This window comes from Phalacrocorax aristotelis, chromosome 2, assembly GCF_949628215.1.
Source record: "Phalacrocorax aristotelis chromosome 2, bGulAri2.1, whole genome shotgun sequence".
Lineage (NCBI taxonomy): Eukaryota > Metazoa > Chordata > Aves > Suliformes > Phalacrocoracidae > Phalacrocorax > Phalacrocorax aristotelis.
In genome coordinates this window covers 15,144,730-15,168,143 of record NC_134277.1, presented here as the reverse complement: position 1 = coordinate 15,168,143, position 23,414 = coordinate 15,144,730, and the positions used below count along the sequence as shown (strand labels likewise).

Sequence of the window (23,414 nt, the reverse complement as noted above, 5' to 3'; positions counted from 1 at the left end):
CAACATCTCAGTCTCCACTTGCAGCATTTCATTCCAACTTTGAAGTTTTAAAATGTTAGAAAGAAAGTAGAAGTTTAATTGTTTAAACTGACTCTAAATCTGTTCAGCTTCGTTTCTTCAAAACCCCGTGCCTGAAAGCCAAAAGCCTGGAGTTGCAGTTAGGAGTTTATCTTCAAAATGATGGTTAATTATAACGCTACGGTCTGGTCTGCTTCTGAAGACCATACTGTGCTGTGTGAGCAGTGCAAAGCATCCTTGAACTGACTGAGGCCAAGTGATGGAATTACCTCGTTACAGTCATTTTGGCTTGGCAGAAGCGGCCTTTTGCCATGTGCAATAAGTGTCTTTCCTTTGTTTAAAGGGAGGGTTGTGGTCACGAAAGAGAACGGTTGTGACAAAATGGGTTTCTGCGATGCCCGATTCCCCATCAGCATATGTTTTGGAAAGAGTTGAGCCTTACGCTATGGCAGAGTGGGCCAGAAGCACAAAAGCACAGCTGCCTTCTTGCAGTCCCTGAATTTCTTTTATATGGGGAAAATAGGGGAAAGGAGGTCAATATGGTGCCTAGAAGAATGTGCAGCACAAGCAGTGCTTGATCAGGGAGAAGTGAGGGGGCATATAGAGACGTTAATGTATTCTTCTGGAGATTGGAAATAGCAAATGGGAATGAACTGTAAGTGATATTCTTGCTTTGGTAAATAGATGATTGAACTTTCCTGGGGAATTAATGGATACAAGGGAAAATACAGAAGAGAAAAAGTAAGGAGAAAAAGATTATTAAAATGTAATTTGGAGTGTATGTGCAGGCTGTCTTTATAGGATTTTGTCCATAAGAACTTTGTATGTGGTATAATTGTGATTAAAACACTGTTAAATATTTAACTGTGTTCAAAATTTCGCAGTTAATAGCTGTTAATTTTCAGTTGTGTACCCTGTGAGGTTTACATGCAGCTTATCAGAAATGTTTACTGCCTGTATCATCGCAATATGCAATACTAGACAAATACTTTGCCTGTTCTTAGAACTTGAGTATCTACCATCATTTTGTTGTTTCCCTTTAGATTACTTACGTCCCTTGCTGGTGATAAATGCAGTGTGTGGAACTTAAGTGTAGTGCAGTGTTTTAGCAGGATTTTAAGCAGTTTAACTGTTTACTAGACAATCAGAGTTTTCCTGCTGTTCCTGTTTAATTCTGTTTCTTATACAATGTCCGTAATTGTGGATCTGAGCATGTGCTAAGTGACATGGCTAACATCTGTCATGTGTGATTCTCCTTTCTGCTCCCTGGGAGGAAAATTATGTAAGGATTTTTAAAAGTTTTTTCTTATTTTCTTTTCATTTTATGTCTGCATTAAACACAATTATTTCACAGTATTCACACATATAGCCTTGTTTATGTGAGACTGCTTGCTTATAAAAATCACAAATAATGGCTTCTCATCCAACAGGGAATGGACAGGCTATCCCACCATTATGAACACCCTTATTTTGCTAAGTGCATTGGGTTGCATAGCTTTCAAATCATGGTGCACCAAAGTGCATTTAATCACCTACGGCATGAAACCATTATTATTTTAATCCTGCAGTTTGATTTATGTGTTAGTTGCCTCCAGACTTGTATCCTAAATGCTGTGGTATTTTCACTGGAACAGAGCTCCACAGAGTCTCTATGGGGTGAGTTAATTGGGAAAGTGCTTTAAAAAAATGAAACGGAGTATATTTAATCAGCTGTAATAAGCATTTGCCTGACAATTAAGACTCTATACATCTATCTCCCTTGTTGTTGCTGTTTACTTTCTGAATATTTTGGCTAATTGTGGCTTTGACTTGCAACCCTTGCTTGTGGTGACTGGTTCATACTCACCAAAGTAATATATTTTCATTGTTATATCCGACATGAGTAATAGTTTCAGCCTTGCACTTGATCATTATAGAAGGCAGTGGTGTAATGTATATGGTTTCAAGGCCTCCTCTGTGGGAGTTAGTGCACAGTAAGCTATGATGAGAATTTGCTAACTCCATGGTGTAGCTATTTAGGTGCTTTCATACCTGCAAGGTAGTGTAGGCCACTTTGCAGCAAGGTACCTTGCACAAAGGCACTGGTGGCTCAGGAGTATCCACACAGAGAACTGGTGAAGGATGGCTAATCCATTGCTAACTTGGACTGTAGCTTACTGCATATTTACTTTTCCATGCTGGCAGACACCTGGTGAAGTACCCAAATGGATGAGAATTTTAATCCATCACTACGCTAGTGAGTGTAAATGCCTTTATGCATACAGATGTATGTTCCTTCTGTGTTTGATATATAAATAAAATTGGTTAGTGCAAAAGCAATTAAAATGTTGTACATAGATAGCCTCCTGTACTTTTTATTATAAATGGTATATAAGAAGCTTAATCGGGAAAAATAGTCATGTAATATTTCTATCATATTTTGTGTTTTTGCAGTGAGAGAAAAACGCAAGAGTCTCTATATAAACCACGTAAGTGAAAATGCCTCGCTATGCAGCTTTCTCCTTGTTGTCTGTATTATACAGTAAATAAGAATTATCACACATGATTTCCATATTGGTGAGAGGGTGCTGATGCTTCAAATGTCTGTTCTGCATCAGGATCCAGAATATAGGTCTTGGCTGTTGAGTTAGTGGAATGGATCTGTTGGTTTGAAGACAGTATCATGCTCACAAACAGTGTATGTAGGTAACAGGTACCTGGCACAAAGAGCTGCACACATTGTAATAATTTTATAAATCATACTAAAAACCTCAAAACTTTAAATTGCATTTTTATGCAAGTTTTCTTCAGCAGAGAGCTGCAGTATTTAATGTTTACACAGATGTTCTGAAGTGCCGGACGAGCGTTGATGCAAAGTAAATGTGGATGGACATGTGGTACGTGCCAAGTGCGAAGACGGGTTTTGATACGCTTGTGTATCCCGGGCATTTTTCAGTTCAGTTCTCTTCTATTTGAATCAAATTCCTGGTGAAGCTTAGAGCAAATCCCTTGTAGCCTGCTTTGGGTATGGGACGAGGCTCTTTGCCCCAGTTAGTATTGTTTGTACTACCGAAGCACCTGGAACCAGAGCGGTTCCCAGTGTGCTAAGCCTTGTGCTGAAATATCTGGAGTCACGCCTCAGTAAAATTGAGGAGGGTGAGAATTAATTGTCTCCCAAATGGTATTTGCCTTTAGGGTGAAATGGGGAAAAGTTCTGAAACTTTTCTCTATCTGGAAATACAGGCCATAATTTCATGAATTGTTTTTAAGCCAGTACAGCTGCTGAAAGAAGCAGATGTGGTTTATAGTCTCTGCATCCCTTTGTGCTGGGGTGAACGTTTGTGCAGCTCCAGGTAAACTGAGTTGGAGCATGAGTGCCAGTAGATTCAGCACAGCCAAAAGCTAAAATGGATCTGTTGCTAAATGTGATTCACTTCAGGGCTTGCACTTGCAGAAAGGGAGGGAGGCGTGGAGGCAGGAATGAGCTGCCGAGTGGGGTGAAAAGGCAGGAATGCTTCATTTGTTGGGAGAAATGGTTTGTGCTGAGTGTTTCTGAAACTACTGCCTTGCTTTAGAAGCAAGCTGAGATTTTCATAGTTTCCCAAGAGTTAAGATTTTGAGAAAGTAATGAAAAACCCTGAGGTTTATAAAAGCCTTAAAGTTGGCCCCACCAGGCTAGCAGGTATTCTCAGTGCTTCTCACCTTTTATTTCCCTGTAAAACGTTCCCATTGTTTACAGTGTACATGAGGGTGGTTTGCAGTGCAATTGTAATTTTAGAAAATTACAGGCACCCAGTCCATTAGCTTTACAAGTACACTTAATGATGTGTGCTCAGTAACTTCCAGCAGCTTTTTTAGCCTCAAACTTGGAGTATTCAATGCAAACAAAATGAATATATAGACACTGCAAAGCAAGGAATCAACACAGTTTCTGTGTCCACCTTGTGTCATGGATCAAATCCTCATGTGTCCTGAATCATTTCATGTCATGTAAAAGTTGTGTTCTGAACTAAGCAGACAGCAAGTGGATTAGTCTGGTGGATTGCACAAAGGTGACTATTACAAATGCTGCTGGAAGCACACTATTGTAAATCCACCAAGTCGTTGCAGAAAAGGGTGGGATGATCATATCACTGAGGAACTGTGTTGTTGGGTGCAAACTGTAGCAGCTCAACCAGTTGCTACCCTAAGTGCTAAACCTAATTTCCTTTTATTTTTATTTTTTTTTTTTTTCCAAAAGTATCATTCAAAGTATTGGCTAAGGTTGCAGCAATGTAAACTTCCCCCAGTAGTCTGGTTTACTGCTACCTTAAGTCTGACTTCTTTGTACTTGTAAAGTACTACTTCTGAATTACAAAGCTAAAAATAACCTTTACAAAACTGAAGTCCTCACCATGACTTTCTCTGTGTTTGTCCTTACAAGTGGTTAAGTTTTTTAGACAATACTTACAGATAAGCTATGTTTTCAAATGTGGCCTGTGATATTTAAGCTGTTATTCAGATATATGGTTGACTTCAGCACCTCCTAAATAATCAATCTGCTAAAGCTGATGCACAAACTGGTGATCATTTTTGAAGTGATTGCTGTGGCCTTTAACTGGAAACTGTTTAGGTTTGTAGACTGTGGGGAACCCTCATAATTTTCCTAGATCACCTTGTTAGAAGAAATTTGAGGAAATGGTTAGATTTAATAATCGGATGTGATAAATGATGGGTCTTATTTATAAGATAAGCAAATGTATGATATCCCTATTGGTTGATCAGTTCTTTTCCACCATTTTTCAGTGTGTGCTAAGTGCATTTCTAACAGGAGCTATTGCTACTCATCTGTTTCCTTGTTTATGTGAAGTTCCAGGTCCCTGCGTTTGCTCTGGAGAAAACAAGCCAGAGGACATAAATTTTGGAGTATTGTTTTGTCTTCCTTTTACAAAAACCCCTCTGCATAATGCAGCACTCTTCTGTAGTTTTTTCCATAATGTCATCTTTTTTTTTTTCCTTTTATTAGTCTTTTTTACTTATTCTCCCTTCTGTGACAAATAACCAAGATGAGCAACGAAATGTTTTTATCCTTTTGTGCAATATCTTATCGGTTATTTTGCAAGCAGAGTTTAACCTCTCCCTAGCTAGCAAGAGGAGTATCAAGAAATGTTGTGTTTTTTCTTCAGTAACTGCTTCTCTAGTTCTGTGTAGTAATAGATGAGAATAGTAGTTTATACAAATACAGTTTCAAAGCCTTATGTATGAAAAAAAGATCATTAATACTCTTTTTCACTTAAAAATGCACTTTCTCAGTATAACACCACTGTTCTTTTCCTTTCTTGCTTGTTCTTTTTTTGTAGAATATTTTAATTGGCTGAATAGTTTCCTTTCATCTCCAAATACAAATAGTGGGTTCCTGCTTTGATTTATTGTGCTTTGTCCAGGGCTGGCAGTTGCCAAGTTTCAGATTCACCTTGTCAGTAGGTGTGATGGAACAGCCAGTAGCTGTTCTTTTTTTGGGGTGGGGAAGGCATGCATTGGGGTTGACAGGGTGCTATGGAGAAGCCATCATATCTCAGTTTTTCCACAGAGCCAGGGAGACAGATGACAGATTGGGGATGGTGCTGGATCCTTCGCATACCTACCTACAGTGTACCTGGCGTGTTTGCTTTCTTCCAGCCTATTTTAATTTCTAAGCAGCTGCAGCAGACTCTTACTTCCCTTTCCTGTTGAACTGGCAGTTGTTGTTCTTTGTTACGGCTTTAATGCTGCCTCAGTGAGCACTTGTCTTGTCATTTAATCTGCTTAGTCAAGCTGCTGAGGGGGATAAAGATGCAGACTGAGATAGAGGCGTTTCCTTTTTTCAGAGAGGTGAGATTGCATCAGTATCTCTGCCTGTACAAGGGAAGCAAATAAGAAGGCATGTTTTATGGGTTTTTTTGGGGGAGTGGGTGGAGAAAGTGAATTTTTTATTATTGTTTGCAGTAGCTAGTTCTTTGTACTCGGTGATTATTTTTTAGCAGGGGAAAAGAGCAGGGCAGGGGAGGGAAAAAGTGATTATAAAAATAATATAAAAATATTTTCATCAGTGACATAGGCAGTGGGATCAAGTGCACCCTCAGCAAGTCTGCAGGCGACACCAAGCTGAGCGGTGCGGTTAACATGCCTGAGGGACAGGATGCCATCCAGAGAGACCTGGACAAGCTGGAGAAGTGGGCCCACATGAGGTTCAGCAACACCAAGCGTGCAAGGTCCTTCACCTGGGTTGGGGTAACCCCCAGTATCAATACAGTCTGCCGAGAAGGACTTGGGGTTACTGGTAGATGAAAAGCTGGACATGAACCAACAACGTGCGCTTGCAGCCCAGAATGCCAACCATATCCTGGGCGTCATCAAAAGAAGCATGGCCAGCCGGGCAAGGGAGGTGATTCTGCCCCTCTGCTCCGCTCTGGTGAGACCCCACCTGGAGCTATGTGTCCAGCTCTGGAGCACAGGAAAGACATGGACCTGTTGGAGGGGGTCCAGAGGAGGCCATAAAAATGATCAGAGGGATGGAACACCTCTTCTGTGAGGAAGGGATGAGAGAGTTGGGGTTGTTCAGCCTGGAGGAGAGAAGGCTCTGGGGACACCTTATTGTGGCCTTTCGGTACTTAAAGGGGGCTTACAAGAAAGGTGGGGACAAACTTTTTAGCAGGGCCTGTTGCGATAGGACAAGGGGTAATGGTTTTAAAGTATAAGAGGGTAGATCTAGACTAGGTATAAGGAAGAAATTTTTCACAACGAGGGTGGTGACACACTGGCCCAGGTTGCCCAGAGAGGTGGCAGATGCCCCATCCCTGGAAACATTCAAGGCCAGGTTGGACGGGGCTCTGAGCAGCCTGATCTAGTTAAAGATGTCCCTGCTCATTGCAAGGGGATTGGACTAGGTGACTTTCAAAGGTCTCTTCCAACCCAAAGTATTCTATGATTCTGTGATTCTATGATTTCTCTATCAAGTTTTTGCTAGACACTTTCCCTTTCAGACAAGAAGAAAATGCCATTTGCTAAAGTACTTTCTTCTCGTTTTGACAAGATGTACTTTTAAAGTTGAGTTTGGGTTTATGACCAGTAATATCCACTAAAAATAAGGGGAGTTTTTGCATATCGAAGTATTTCCAAAGGAAGAGAAATCCTGCAGAAAAGGGAAGTAGTATCTCTCCTCAGCACATTTTTTTTTTGTTTTAATTCTGGAGACCCTTCATTAGCCTTGTAGCAATAGCTTCCTTTCAGCATCTTCTTGTTTAGGGATCTGGACCAACTTACAGTCTGCTATCCTGGCAACTGGATGTTCAAATCCCAGAATAATACTGTTTCTATCATTCCAAGGAGAAAAACAAACATCTGTGTACAGGCCAAAATTTTTTCAGCATCCTGGGGAAGAGTTCCTGGGCATTATTCATGTCAGAACCCTGGTCCCTGTAAGTGACCCTGTAGTGATGCACATCAGGGGAAGCTTCTTCTCAGTGGCAGTCCTGCTGATGGGGCTAGTGGAGAATGGAGTGGCCTTTTGCTGTATGTAGTGCAGTGCAAGCAATTTCTGTGAGCCTTTTTGCATGCTTGAAATTATGTATGGTATTTGCGCATGTGCAGCCCCCAAGTTTTCCTGTCAGGGTGGATAAAAAGGCTGTTCTCCTTCCCTATTGATTACCAGGCACATGCCTAGTACTTTTACAAACACTTTCAGCCAGCAATTATAAGAGTAAATATGGTAGTCTAAACAGTTCTTTAATCCATGAAAAATGCAAAGCACAACATAAAATGTGAATCGTTTTTTTTTTGTTAGGTGTCTGAGACTGGCTATTGTAAACGTTTATAATTGCTGTCCAGATTTCTTAAGATATTGTAAATGACATTCCTTACTCAAAGAGAAGAACAAGATAAACTGGAAGATTGATTAGAGACTTCTTAGGTGCCCTTGAAGCTCTCCTAGACATTACTTAATCTGATCTTTACTCCTCTCCATTGCAAGATCACAAAAAAACCTCAACCAGGTCTAGAGGGGACCTTTATAGGCCATCTGGCCCATCTAGCAGATTCCTTATACTGATGCCATTACTAACAGATGCTGTTTAAGATGCTTTTTCAGGCTTCCAATAAGTTAGAATCGACAGGGTTTCTCTAATGGCTTGCTTAAACTTACTGTTTGAAATGTTTTTCCTAATGTCTTTCAGACCCTTGCTTCTTTTCCTGTCTTCTAGGGTGAAGAATTTTACCTCTCCTATCAGCCTCGAGGCAATAAGTTCTATGAAGTGGCAAACTTTTGTAGGGGAAGAAACAAAAAGTAACTTTTCAGGTGGAATGAGAGCACACAGGAGAGGACTTTTACAAGGTTGCTGTACGATGCTTGCTCTGCTGGGAGCCTAGTAAAGTCCCTCTGGTCAAATTGCACAACACTAGCAATTACATGCTATGTAAATATAAGCCTTTGAGCTGCTTTTAGTGTTCAAAGAAATATTTTGATCTTTTCAGGTTTGTAAAACAGGGTGGTTTATCAGTGGTTAAGTAGGGTCTGTGTGTGCTACAGAAGAGTTTACCTGTGGTTGCCAAGCCCCGCAGGAGCTTGCTGGTACTCTGACATAGTTTTCTATAGTTGACATGAGTAAGGACAAGCTTTGAGAGCAGAAAAACTTGCAAGTACAGATCTAGTCTAAGGCATCAGTTTTGGACATTATTGGCGAGACTAATCAACTGAGGACAAGGTTGAGTCATATAATAGACTGATAAGGTACAATGGCTATTACTCAAGAGTGGTTGGACTGGATCTTTTTTTTATTGTAGAGGTTGACAGAGAAGGGTGAGCAGACAATGGTGCAGTTTTCTGTAGCATTTGGTCAGGTGAAATTACCCCCGTTTAGCCACTAAATGTGGACAGTTGTGCTGTAGTATCAAATGATGCAAGATGAAAATAAATGCAGAGGTTTGCAGAGCCGTTCAGAGAATTGTGTTACATGGCTTGCTTGATTTTGGAAACACTTTGACCTGTAAAATCATGTTTCTTCTGTGAAAAATGTTGTCAGACTAAATTATGTCCTGAAGTAACAGAAGATCCCCAAGATAGGAACCTCCCTTTTCCAAGTCAGAAGTAGTCCTGGTATTTTTGTTTGCTGTTGTAATTCGGCTTCATGTGTACTTTTACATGCCAGTTTTGCCTATTAGGAGTTTGGCCAGCCTCTACTGCCTGGAAGCTAATGGGCATATCTCCACGGACGGGTACAAGCAGGCCTCAATTTTTCCATGGGGGAAATACTATTTAATAGTACCTTTTAAAATCATGCAGTAACTGTGAATAACTTACACCTGGTTTGATGGAAGAAGAGACAGTACTATCATTATTCAGGACAGAAGCTGCAAATTATCTTTTGATGGACAAGTGCAAAGACCAGAAAAGCCTAAAGCTCCTCTGCTGAACTGGAAGCTGACTGGCTGAAGGCCAGCTGTGGTACAAAAGCTGAATAGCTTCATTAGGGAAGCGTTGTGTCCAGAGGAACAATCCCGCTGAGCGTCAGAGCAGAGTGCCATACTAGTGTGGCTAAAGTGCTTACAGGACAGAGCTGGCTGGTACCCCTTCTGGTCAATTCTGAATGTGAGTTTTGGTCTGTATGCACCCATCCATTAGATGTTTCTACCCAAAACTACCCTGAAATGACTATTTTAACAAAAGAAATAGCAACACTTTGCTTTTCCCACAAATTCAGGTTTAACTTCTGAGTGTTGCTAAAATGAAGTGTCAGAGAAATTCATCATTTTGTGTATTCTCATTGTGAATTAGGAATTTGTTGTGATTCCTTTCATAGCAGTTACACAGAAGCCATGCTGCAGAGCTTGTATGATTTTGATGGTAAACTAAGCCATACCATTTCTGGTAAGAGGTATTTTATGTAAACTTCAAGTAAATCATATTGTTCAAACATCTTAAACCAAACATGATATAGAAAGTTGGAGTTTCAGGATGAAGCTGGGAGAAAAATAAAGCAGTGGTATTTCCTTAGTACTAGCTGTGCAAGAGGGGAAAACTGCTGTTTTTAAGAGCTAGAAGCACCTGGCATTAAATTGAATCTTGATCTCTTAGAGCTTGTTTTGTAACGCATGTATAAGCTTAGCAAGTTAGAAAGCATTTTTTTTCCCATTATACATCCTTTTCTGTAAAGAAATTCTAGAAAACAGCTATTATGTATTCATTGTAACCTACATTGCCAAAATTTCTTGATGAACGTCTTTGGTTGAAATGAGAAAAATAACAACTGCTTCTGAAGTAAAGAGCTATGAATCCTCTCCACCAGAAGAAAACACAAAATGGTAGGGAATTGTTCCAGAATTCATCTCAAGGGGTTGTTCAGTCTGGTTTCTTGCCTCAGAGCATCTAAGATATTCCTGGCATGTATTTGTTCTACTTCTCTTCAAAAATTTCAGTGATGGAGACTCTATCACTGTTCAAGTCACTCAATCTGTCCCTGCCATTAGAAAAAGGTGATAGTTTGGGGTGGAGTATTTTTTTGCTATCACTTCCTCTTGTACTTTCATGTCCAATCTTAATTTTCTCTTGTTCAATATAAACCTGCTCTTTCTTATCCCATCCATAATGATAATGGAGAACAACATTCTCTTCCTTGGAACTCCCTTCAACACGACTTAAGGCCAGTATTACTGCTTTGTTCCTGGAGAAAACCTCTCCAGTCTTTCAGTTTTTCCTTCTAAATCAAGTCTTTCAAACCTCTGATTAATCTTGCTCTCTTTTCTTGACTCTTTGGAATAAATTCATCTTTCTTAAATTTTGGTGGTCAAAACTGGATGTAATATTCCAGCTAAGCAGAGTGGACAGGTACTCCATCCTGTTGTATACATGGTAACTCTATTTATAAACCCTATATGGTATTTTACTTTTTTATAAAAAACTGAATTTGTTACGTGATCTGCACATCCTTTTGATGATAGCCTTGACAGTTGCTTGCCCATGTTATATTTAGACAAATGGTTCTTCTCTAAATGTACAGCCTTGTGTCTGTTCTTAATCGATTGCAGGGATATATTTTGGTGCAGACCAATTCCCAGATTTGTCAGGATTGTTCTGGATTGTAACCTTGTTTTCTAATTTTCTTTTTTTTATTTTTGTTTTCCACAAGTTAATATCAGCTGCAAATACAGTAAAGAAAACCTTGGTTCTGTTACCAGAGTTTATTGCTCAATGTTTTACATTGAGTAGACCAGACCTCTGTTGGAACGTCCCTTACTTCAACCTTCCAGATTGAAAGTGGTCCCTGGGTAACCAGAGTAGTTTCCAAGTAGTTTTTACCTACCAAGTTTTCCTTGTTCTGCCCTTTGGGAATTTTACATGAGATTAAATCAGAAGTCTTGCTGAAGTTGAGAAGCACGACATCTACTGCATCTCAGTTTGTGTGCAAAAATACTACTACTGCAAGTTAAAGTACATTTAAAGTGAATCCCACCAATGAGGTTTTAATTTGTAAATATTTGTTATGGCAGAGATTGCAAAGCCTCCACGTGTCCTATGCTCACTGTAGTGTTTGCATATGAAGAATTACAAAAGGAGCTGCACCAGTCCTTTCTTTCCCTTAATGGTGGGACAGAAACTGAGAAGAATCCCGTTAATGACAGAGGGTTTGGCTGATTTCTTCGAAGACTCTATATTCTTTCTCAGCTGTTCTGATTTTTCTTGCTTAGAGCATCTCTAATTTGTCTACATGGAAGATTTTTGTGGTCAGACATGATGGTCTTGAAACATGAAGGCATTAAGCTCTTGTACAGTTTTGGGTGGACTTCACTGAAATGGACACAGAAGAGGGTTACTATATAGGACAGTGCAGAATACTGAGACGATGCTCCTCTTTTGTCCTTTGCAAGGATGGACAAGATTCTCCTGCAGCATTTTATGGAGGATCAGAAAAGCCTGTTTGACTGAACTGTGGGACTTGAGATGTCTTCCAGCTTAGTCAGGCTAGAATGTGAAACTGAGGGTGTTTTCCAGTAATTTGGAAAAGGTAGAAAGTCTGTTACCTGGCATACCATGTGGCTGCAGTTGGATGTCAGAGTAGAAACTGGGAATGTTGGTGTACTGATAGGTTAGTTATTCACATGGCACAAATGTGTGTATCTACCCAAGATAGTAGGTTTACGCTTGGCACCATTCTTCAGACTGGAAGAGGTACCCCTTCCTGCCAAGTTGTTACGAACAGAAAGTGAGGCATGAGACACCACGTATTTTTCTGAAGTGTGAAAAGTTCTAGGCCTAACGAAGTGTGATGTGGGCTGAAAGTCGTGGAGAGTTCTGTGATGTGGTAGTTTCAGAAATAAGGTGTGTGGCTCTGGTTATTGACGTGTATCAAATGTCGAAGTGCTGTTTACATAAGAAAATTTCAGTCTGATAGTGGTGTTGTAACAGAGTTCTTTTCTGTTTTTTTCACTCATGCTTGCTTTGAATGACTCCAGTCCATTTATCTTAAATTTTATCTAAACCATTAAAACATGTTGACATCTAAAATGTAGAATTAAAACTTTCCATGTGCTCTTTTTTAAATGATGCTGAATTGTCTGTACTTCTGTCTTTTTTTTCAACCACTAAACAGTCTTGTTTTCCATTGTTTTTTAGTTGCTTTGCTTCTGTCATGCCTTCAGAAGGTACCTAACAGTCTAATCCAGAAATTTGAACTAAGCTGTGGTAGAATAAAAGCTATAAATCACCTGTCCCCTAGTCATTCTGTCTGTATATGTCAGTGCTAGTTAATACGTTTTACAGCATTAATGCGATCAGAGCTTCTAAATTTTCTGTTTGTTGCCTTGCTTGGAAGGTGAATGGATCATGAGCCTCCAAAGTATTGCAAATTACCTTTCCAAACTCCTGGAGAATTTTTGAGAGCGATAATATTTTCCACTTTTTCATTTCCAAGAAACGCAATTCAGCCAACAAATTTATTGGTCAAGTGGGGGACCTTGATGGAATTTGTTCCTGAACTTAGAAATCATTTCAACATAATATTTCTACAATTGCAACAGCTTCAGAAAATTTTCTTCAATTAATGGAAGACTTTGAATGCTCTTTTGCTCATAGCTGGGAAAAACAGAAGGATGACTCAGATGCATGTAGGTTTTACCAGGAGTCTGTCTGTTCTGTATCTATTGAATGCTTCTAAGTAGTCTGCTGCCTGTGGAAAATGAAACATTAGTGAGATAATGGAGTGCTGGCACTTGAAATAGTATTGGTTTTGGAAATAAGGCAGGGGAAGATGTACTGAGGTAGGAGTCGCAGGACTGTAGCCTGGGTACTCAGTTGCTCTGAGCTGCTAAATGTCTGTGGATTCCACCAATGGTAATGACATTGGTCTCTCCTCTGAAATGCTGGAAACAATTCATTGTAAGGCAAATGAAAATTGTCATGTGGATGTGCCAAATGAATTTTAAATCTACTCTGTTCTAAGTTAAACATGTAATTTGACTGATCTGAGCTTTCCTGACACAGGTTCTTGGTCAAGTTATTCACTCGTGTAGGTGGAATAAGCAAGGATAAAATCATAGAGCTTTAATGACTGTGATAGCTGTTAGCTGATATGATGAAACTATTCTCTTTAGACCGGTGGAGTGCTGGCTGCTCTAAACAGCTGATGGAGAAGCCCTCTCAGCAAAAAAATCTTCAGAAATAAGTAGTGTTGTCAATGGCATTTGTGGCCGACCTTTCCAGTGTTTTCCTATGGTAGTGCAGAAATAGGATTGAAATCTGTTGAAAACTTTTTCTATTAAGAGATATATTTTTTTATTTATTTGCATATCCAATTTCTCTTACATCCCTTGATCAATTTTCTTCTTGTCTAATAACAATCTATTCTTGATTAATTAATTTTTTCTCATTTTTTCCTACTAATTTTTAGAGTTTTAGCAGTTTTACTATAAAGACCTCTTTCCCCTACTTGGTTCTGTTAGGGTTTGTTTGTTGGCTTTTCTTTTTTTTTTTAATTCTGTTTTCTCCAAGCATGGTTTTGTATCTGTTTCTAAATCAGTCCTCATTGTTAACATGATTTCTTTTCTACTCTTCTACTTAATCTTTTGTAATGAGGACAGAAACAAAGGTCTGTTCATCTTGGCTTTCCAGTATATGTATGTATTTGAGTAATTCTGCAGAAACATTTTTGCGTGGTTTTGGGGAATGAGGGACGGAGGGGAGATTGGGACTTGAAAGCGTTAGTCAAGGCTGAGGCAGGGAGTTTTGCACTGGTAATTATTTCTGAACTTTCTGAACTGCTTCAAAACATGATCACATTACTGTGTGCGTCATTGTGAGAGACAGAGAAATTTGTTTTTTCTAAATTCTCACATCTCCTCAGAAAAATGCTTTGGTGTTACATAATTGCCATTGTTCTTTTGCATGTTTTTCATAGCATCCTCCTGGGCAGTTGAGAAGGAAGTACAGTTCCTGCTCCACAATTTTCCTGGATGACAGCACAGTCAGTCAACCAAACCTCAAGTATACCATCAAATGGTAGGTTTTATAATTTTCTTTTCCAGAACCTATATTATATATATGTATTTATGTATACGTATTTCTGAACCATTGGTAAGTAAGCTTCAAAGGTTTTAGATTTTGAAGTAGTGAATTTATTTAATCCAGTCATGCTTCAGAGGCAGTAAATAGGATGAGCAAAGGGTATTACTCTTATTTTAGGCCCATGCAGAATCAAACTTCCAGTACTGCATATCTCAATATAAAGCAGCAATTAAGGATCTCAGATTCCAGCAGCTGAAATCCTTGTGCTTCCACGTTCAACTGGGTACTTGTTTTGGATGAGTCCTCAAAACTTACTTGGGTACTTGTTTATTGAGAATTCTGGAATTATCAGAAATGGAAGAACTCTCTTTTGTTCATGAGAAAATACTTATTTGCTAAGCTTTCCTTCCAGTTTTCTGATTAAAATGAAATTAATTGCTTCCAGATTCATTTCCTTATTGAATACAAGGGCACAGCCAGTTTATTACACAGCAGCAGGGAGCTTTGTATGTGGTGAGCACATGGGCTTACTCTTGGGTGACGTTTCAGATATCATTTCAGGTTTCACTGGTACCTTTTTATATTTGTAGAGAAATGAAATGGATATATATAGAGTATTGTTCTTTACAATTTGTATGGTGAGGGGAAAAAATGAGATAACAAATGCTCAGGCGTTTTATGCTGTTTGTTTATTATGATTGCTGATATACCCTCTTGAGTTGTTTGTAGGGTCATTGCCTTGGTGTACTCAAATGCAAAAATTTATTAAGACAAAATCTGTGCTACAGAGATACTTACATGAGAGACAAATATATTCAGACTAACACGTCCAAAGGAGTTTGTAATGTTGATGGTCACTAAAAAATGTTCTTGATTTTTCTGTTTAAGATAAAAAGAGGGGAGTGGAGAAGGGATTTGCAGTCAGACTGACACCTTACTGCTCATCAGCTATTTCTGTCTGAAATACAGTCTTGCTTTTCCTCGAGTTTCTTTAATTAGTAACTTTAAAATACTTCAGATGAACACTGGAAAAAAGATTTTCATTTTTTGAGGTTTTTTTTTTTCTCCCCTCCTGGAATATCATACTCTTCTGCTCTAAAATCCTTTGTATGCAGATTTTTGTAACTGCAGCCTTTTGGGTGGATTTCGGGTCCCTTTTTGCTTCAGAACTGAGACTGCTCACGGAAAGAAGAGATGGGTTCCGTTGGCTGCAGCAGCAGCTGAGAGCATTTTCAGCAGACCACGGTGCCCAGCAGGAGTCTCGTGAAAGAGGCGACAGAAAGACAAGTTGGGGGGGGAGCAAGGTGGTGATGTTTGGGAGAGACTTGGGGTGCAGAGGCAGGGGGCAGAGCTGTAGGGAGGAGAGGGTGCATGTCAGGCTGGAAGAGCCGGCTCTGGATCCGGGTGGGAGGAGTTGTGCAGGGCTGGGGCCCGGCTGCCAGCATGGGAAGGGTTGGAAGCTGCAAAGGGTCAGAGAGTTTGAACAGGGGTTATGTGGGGTAACAAACTGGACTCTGGCACATGTGGTCTCTGGGTGAGGAGTCTTTTCCTCCACTTCTTTCCTGTCTGGCTGCACGTTTAACAGATTTAAGGGTGGGGAGATTGCAGGATTATTGCTTTTGTAGTACCACTACATTTCTTGACCCCATTCTGGCAGTCTCTGCAGATAAATGTCTGTTGCATGTAGGTAAATCTGAGTGATGTGTTTCAGCCAGCTCATTTATTTCTTCTGGGTCATGTTATGGACTGGTGTACTTAAAATATTAGTGCACCTACTGGAGATCTGCAGTAGCAGTGGGGTGGCCAGGGTAGGGTGATGGAAAGCTTCATAAGCTTCTGTCCTAAACATGGAGCCCTAGCTGAGCCAGCGTATGAAAACAGAATGTAAGTTGGATGTAAGTTCATCTATTACAGCTCTGAAAGACCTTCAGATTCTCGTATAGATTTCTAAATAGTAATTATTTTCCTAAACTTATTTGACTTTTTTTTACAGAAGCAACCATATGGGCACCAAGCAGAGTTCTGCACATAGATTCTTGCATCAGCTTTCAAAAAGTGAACTGGAGCTGCGAGTGTGTTTCTAAGGGCATAATTTAAAAATAAATTTTAGGATTCATTAATTTTGCGAATAGCTTTCTGTCGAATTAAATTCATTCATGAATGTGTTTTTTGTGTTCAGTGGGGCTTGTGTCCTTTAAATGTCCACAGTACACAGTATCTTTTAATTCCTTCTATAGAAAAAATTTAAGAAGCATTTATGATCTAAAAACTTCTAATGCAGCCAGGTAAAAGCTATAATGCTCATATAAAGTCAGTAAAATGTATTTACTTTCAACTAAAAAAAATTTTCCACTGCATGGCTGCTCAAAAGAAAAAAAAAAAACTCCAAACACAACTAAACCTGAAATAACTTAAAAAAATCTACTAATGAGGTCCCTCCAACATGTTTTTTTTCCCAACAGGCAGCATGTCTGTTTTTCATGTAAAAATTCTGGAATAAAATCACAGGGCAACCAATTGACTCTTTTAAAAGGCCTTTTATGGAAAAGAAAAGGAGGGGAATTTTTCGTCAGAGTTAGATGTAAGCATCTTACAGTGAATCACTGACAAAACAAATTGTCAACAAATAGAATTGGTGAACTCCCTTCTCCCTCCTCCTTTCCCTTTAGCTTTGCCTGGGTTTTATGCTGCTGGAACAAGTAGGGAGTGCTGGTTCTGCTTTATCCTTTAATAAAGCTCTGTCATGGGTAAAGTGTGTGTCCTTCGATAAAGCTGGAATTGTGAGTTGGAAACTGGAGAACAACAACGAGAAGCCATGTCTCAGTTTCCATCAGTCTCAAATGTGGATGAGATCAGTTACTTGAATACGTAATTAAAATCTTAGCTTTCTGTGAATATAAAGATGTGTTTTGTTGTTGCACAGAATATAAGCAGAGTTACTTGGGTGTGTGGTTGAGAACATGGGAAATGCATAATTCAGTAAGTTAATCAGGGAGTTGTCTTTCCAGAGTTAAAATAAGTAACTTGATGCCACAAAACTCTAAGAACCTGGTATTTGAGTCTGGTTTGTGAGTAACTACAAACAAAGCAAGCCAGAAGTTAAGGGATTTAAATATAAAATCATAAGACAACAGTGATTAAAGCGTTTCATGTTAGCCTGGCAGCATTAGCAGACAATAAAAGAGAATGTCTGATGCGTGTGATGCCTTATCTTCAGCCTTGGAAGTCAGTGGGTGTTTCAGCATTGACCACAGTGGAGTAGGGCATTAAATGGAAGGTATGTGCAACTTGGTTTGTGTCATATGAGGATTTTTGTAAGGTATTTCATTACTAGAGAAAAGGAGGCACTTGGAGTGTGTTGAACAAATATTATCAAATTGTCTATTTACAGCAGTTTTCCTGGTTATCTAACACCAAACAGAAGAAAACAGGCTGTTGAGCATACTTTGTCATGCATTGTGCTAGGTTATAAATTTGCATGATAATATGACAGATAATATAATTTGACAGTCCTGAGATTAACTCTGTATTTTTCTTTACAGTGTAGCTCTTGCAATATATTACCACATCAAAAACAGGTATGTGAATAATGAAATCTTGTTCTGAAGATACCTTTAATCAAAACGAATATACTGCCCAAACCCTAACAATCCATGCTTTGTTCCTTTCAAAATGTTTTTGGGTAGTGGTTTTCTTATTTCCCATGTTAGAAATGAAAAACGTATTTTTTATGTTTATATATTATTTTGCTTAGAAGAATAGAAATTAGAGGATTACATACAATAGAAATACAGTTCAGCAATGACAAGCTGATTCAGTGTTTTGTTTTATGTGCACTGGGCACTTCTGCATTGTTGCATATGTTGCAATTACATATAGAGAAGTCTGAAGAGTGTCTTTCAGATTTATTTTTTTAGGTTACACCTTGGTAAAGTTAAATGTGTAAATCAATGATCAGTTAATTGATTTTGGAATAAAAACTGTTGATTATACAGTAAGAGTGACATTGTGATTAGATGTAATTCAAGATGCCTCAGAAACAGCAGGTCCTGACTTCTCTTCTGGTGTAGCAGGTTTTAGATCTCTGCTCAGTCAAGTTGATTGAAATTGAGTAGAAAATAGGTTATCTAAAAAGTAACTTGGTACATAAATCAGCTTTCTTCATATTGAATTGTGCTTTTGTATCTTAAATTCCAATTCCCTGTCCTCATGGTATGTCAGAGTATCATAACATAATATTTCCTGGCATTTCTAAGGAGAGATTTTGTACAAATACTTGAAGTGACGTTTGTGCCCATGGCTTTTCAATGTGTCTTTTCAGAGAACTTGGCTTAGATCTTGATCTAAAAAGCCGCTTACACGTTTTTTCTTCTGGACTGTAAGAAGTCCAACTAGAACAACAGGAATTACTCATAAGTTTAAAGTTAAGCTGGTACGTCATTCGGGACCATGTTTCAGGTCACTGGAACCTATTACACTTCTTGAAACAAAGCTGACATCTAAAGAGGCACAAGAGAGAAAGTCTTAGGACTTGATCCCTGCTGAAAGCTCTTAGAGGATTTCCAAGACATCAGTGGGCCGTGGACTGAAACATGGCAATATGTAAAGCAAAAGTTGAAGTGAAATCTTTTCACAAATTTTTTAATCTCATTTCCTAGGAAATGAGGCGTTAGTGATCATGCTTGGATTACTTGTTTATCCATCTGTGGTTCCCTTTTTCCCCTTTCCTCTATCATCCCTGGGTTAGTTTGGCTAACTAGTCAATTTTTATGATGCGTGACTAATAAAGATCTCAAAGATAATCAGACTTCTCAGTTTTGTTGAAATAAATTATTCTTAAGCACTATGTTAAGTATCATGCCAGCTGAGGGGAAGGCTCTGGAGAATGGGGCACATTAGGGACTACGAAGGGTGAGAAGCTTCACTAAGAGCTCACAGTTGAGCAGGAGGAATCCAGAGCCGACGTACACCAGACTCACTTTGTGCTGATTGCCATGGAGCTGATTTCCGTCTGCAGTAAAATATGTCTATTCGTGGTCTTACAGAACTCGATGCAAATCTGATCTACAACTGGTAAACAGAGAAGCTAAACCTTTATAAAATAAGAAGCCCATGTCAGTGCTTTGAAAACAAATATGTTCTGAATATTATCTTCCTGGGAAACTTGCTATCTGTCCTTTCACTTTTGTAATGGAGAGGCAATTCAGTCAGGAAAAACTTTGCTGCTTCTCCCTCCTGAAGCTGCCCTGGGTGGGGAGGTGTGTTGTAAACGCGCCCTCTGCCGCACTCGTCACAGATGGTCTCAGCAGTGATGCTGGAGCAAAGTTGCATATGTCAATTAACAACTCTGAAATAAAGGATGTGAAATTACTGTTCTGTCTTCGGCTGTCTCTGATTTAGGAACAGAGGGGCAATGTGATAACATTCAGTTGTACTTGCTGCTGAAACAGCAATAGCAAAACATATGTTCTGTTTCCTGCCATTATAGGCAAAAGGAAGTTGTTGACATATGTGGTAGATTTTGGTTTGTTATGGGGGGGTGGAGAGTAAGAAACCACTGTCACTTTTACGTAGACTCAAGGTTGATTTGGGCAGAAAATGAGTCAAGCACCTGCTTTGCTAGAGAAGAATTCTTTTCAGACAGTATTTGTTGCTTTTCTCCTGCACAGTAGGCTTAAAACTAGATTACTTTCTAATAGTCCAAACTTTCACCAAGCCCAGTTTTTTGAGAAACTATACATGAAATAGAAAATTCCTTCATATGTTTCCCACAATTAATTTGATTTTAACATTCTAGTTATCATTCCTTCTTTTCCCAGTGTCTCCTAGCATTGTTACACTGATTGGCTTTCTGCAGCTTTTGTTGTGCTTAGCTATTCAACAAGTGGTAGACGACTACACCTATCTTGTTTTTGGAGGAATGCATAAGTATTGGTGAATTTGCTGCATAAATAAATAAATTAAATAAACCCCAACAAACTAGCCATGAAAAATGCCTAGATCAATTAGTAGATGGTTCTTTTTTGACATATAACAATGTGAATTTGTTCTAATGAAGACGAAAACCTATCAACTCTTTTTGTGTGTGTGTGTGTAACAGATTTTTTTTTTGAGGGCAATCAAATGTACCTTCATAGCATGCAGCAGCTACAGCATGAAGAAATAAAACAGGAAATTCTTTGTTTCTCTCTTCTCATTGTGAAAGGCCACAGTTTACTGTAGCTCATCAATGATTCCAGTGAGACTACTTCTGTGTTAAGATACAACCCTTTTTATGTAGGGGTAAAAAAGTCTGACCTAAAATCCTTGCAGATTAAGAATTTTTTTTGTAATTATCTCCATCTGCTTTTTTGTTTTAATTTAGGTACTTTTTTTTTTTTAAAAAAAGTGTTTATTTCCAGTGTTTGCGTGCTTTGTAGCAGGAAAAAATGTCACCTTCAGATGCTGAGGTTTAAAATGTTAGCTGCTAACAAGTACATTTTTAGACATGACTCCACTGTGTAAAACTCATGTTTGTGTGCTCCGAGAGACACGTGCTGTTGTGTGAAGATAGATAACATATTCAGTGGTTTCTCTCTTAAGAACTCTATGACCCAAGTACCAGGGATGCTATAAAAAAGATGGCATTGTAATAAGTAAGTGACATGGATGCACCTGTCCGGAAAGTGTCCAGCTCTGAGTGGTGCTGTTATACCACTTGCTTTTGTGATTGTTCATGATCCCGCCAAGTTTACACACAGCAAAAATTTTGTGTTCTGGATGTTAGGCATGTGAAGTTACATCAACTTTCATGCTGACCTTGAGCAACAGGGATGTGAGAGCAACAGAGCAAATAAAACCAATGAACAGGAATATTATTTTGTCTGAAACTTTTTTGCATATAGTCCTTTTACTTTCAGAAATCCTTAGTAGGATAGGGTTTTCCAAAGAAATCAGTGAAGTATGTATGTATTAACTAAAGTATACCTGTCAAAATAGTGCTGCATATTCGTAAATGTTCATGATGTTGACAATAGAGGAGGGGGAGGAATTACTTAAAAGAAGAGATTGCAAGGATTAACAGTTAAGAGAAAGAGTAAACTGATTTTGTGATAAGTTTGCATCTCAAGTTGTGAAAAAGCCTCACAGTAGAGAGTGCAAAAGCTGTGCGTCTTGGGCATTGAAAGCTGAAAATTTTAGCATACTTTGTAATATGGATTTCATATTACACATGAACCTTATGGCAGAATAGGTCCAGATCCTATTTGAAAATCACATTTCTGCAGTGTTCCTAAGCACCCTGCACGTGAGAAGTATTGGAGTTTTAACAATACACTAGTGTCTGAGAGCTGTGTGCTGTCATATTCAGATAATGACGCTACTTTGGTTTTAATACCTTTTAGGGACACAGACGGAAGAATGCTCTTAGATATTTTTGATGAAAACCTTCATCCCCTTTCGGTAAGTTCATCTGCCTCTTCTTCTCTTTCATGTGAACTGTCTTTTTTTTCTGTTTGCTTCGTTTTGTTTCAGTCACCTATTTGGAAGTATTTATTCCTTAGAAATCCGAAGTGCCACCAGATTACGACAAACATGACCCAGAGCAGAAACAGATTTACCGCTTTGTTCGGACGTTGTTCAGTGCCGCTCAACTGACTGCTGAATGTGCCATTGTCACCCTGGTGAGTGTCGGAGGGATGACCTCAATGATCTGACAGACCCAGTTTTGTTCCCAAAGCTTGGGTTTGTATGATTTAATAGAATTTCTTGATGGGAAGAGGTACTACAGTTCATTTTCTTACAGAGAGCCAGTGATGGAAGAAAAGATTGGGTGACATGCGGCAGAAAAGTCAGGGTTATGTCTTGCCCTCACAGAGTGATAATGTTACAGGCCACCAAGGTGACTAATACAAAACACAGGTGGCATAAGTGGTCTGAACAGGAGGGAATGTTAAAAGCAGAACAGCTTCCACTTTTGGGGGGTTTGCTGTGTATCATTGTAGCTCCCAGCAGAGACTTGGGAACAGCTGTAGGTAATTTAATCGCACTAAAAAGAATTGATGGGCACATGAAGGATTTGGTGAATGACTGGGACATGTTGGTGATGGCTCTTTTTTACTTGCACTGTACTTGTCTTTCAGGACCATGTCATAGGATCGAACAATTGTACTCAAGGCTGAAGCTTAGCTCCTTAAAAATAGCACCACACAAAAGAAGGTTCAGATTTTCAGCTGGTATGGATCAGTATAGCAGTGTGGATTAAAAGAGCTAAAGTGTTCTCCACCAGCTGAGAATTTCTTAATTTTCCTGAAATTTTTATCCTGCCAACTCTGACAAGCCTCTTCAGCTTTCAGGCATGATTTTGGCCGTGTTCTTGACTCAGAGAATTTAAAAAACAAAATGTTTTTTTCTACCACTACAACATGTGGTTTCATAACAGCTTTGTTATGCACTTGAGATGGAAAAAGGGGAAATTGTAGAAGGTGGATTTTGAAGCTCAGGCCTACTCATTTCCTGTGTTAATCTCTCTCCCTTGGCTTCTAAGATTAGTTGGCAGGCTTTCTTTTTCAGACGGTCAGAATGAATTGTAGTAGCCAGTACAGAACAGGAATATAAGAGAAATAGGGCAAGAAACACCCTGCATTTTTCTACCCTTACATTGTAAAGTATTACTCTACCTAGTTACTTGACCCAGCCATTACTTGTTTTCTGAAATGACGTTTTGTCTGTTCTTTTACATAATTGTACTAAGCTCTTGCTGTTCTCTGTTTTCTTCCGAAGTGTTTTCTGCTGGAGACAAGATATGTTGTGTGAATCAGGATGTTCTTGTGTAGTTTTAATTAATCTGCTGTCAAATACAGTGAAACCTTGCTGTATTTATCTGTTGTTTGATCTTAGGTTATTTGATCAATAAGAGCACTGTTTAGCA

At 39.0% G+C, this 23,414-nt stretch overlaps 1 protein-coding gene across 2 annotated transcripts in view; it reads left to right on the top strand.

Annotated features, from left to right (window-relative positions):
• The window catches only part of CCNY (cyclin Y), a 130,897-nt gene that overhangs the window by 79,907 nt on the left and 27,576 nt on the right, over window positions 1–23,414 (top strand). The window contains exons 3-7 of one of the 2 annotated variants that reach the window (XM_075082426.1): window positions 2,452–2,486; window positions 14,400–14,500; window positions 18,049–18,084; window positions 21,889–21,946; window positions 22,048–22,167. In XM_075082426.1, coding sequence (XP_074938527.1) covers window positions 2,452–2,486; window positions 14,400–14,500; window positions 18,049–18,084; window positions 21,889–21,946; window positions 22,048–22,167 — 350 coding nt within the window. The remainder of the gene's footprint in view (window positions 1–2,451; window positions 2,487–14,399; window positions 14,501–18,048; window positions 18,085–21,888; window positions 21,947–22,047; window positions 22,168–23,414) is intronic. The other variant, XM_075082427.1, reaches the window with a different exon arrangement.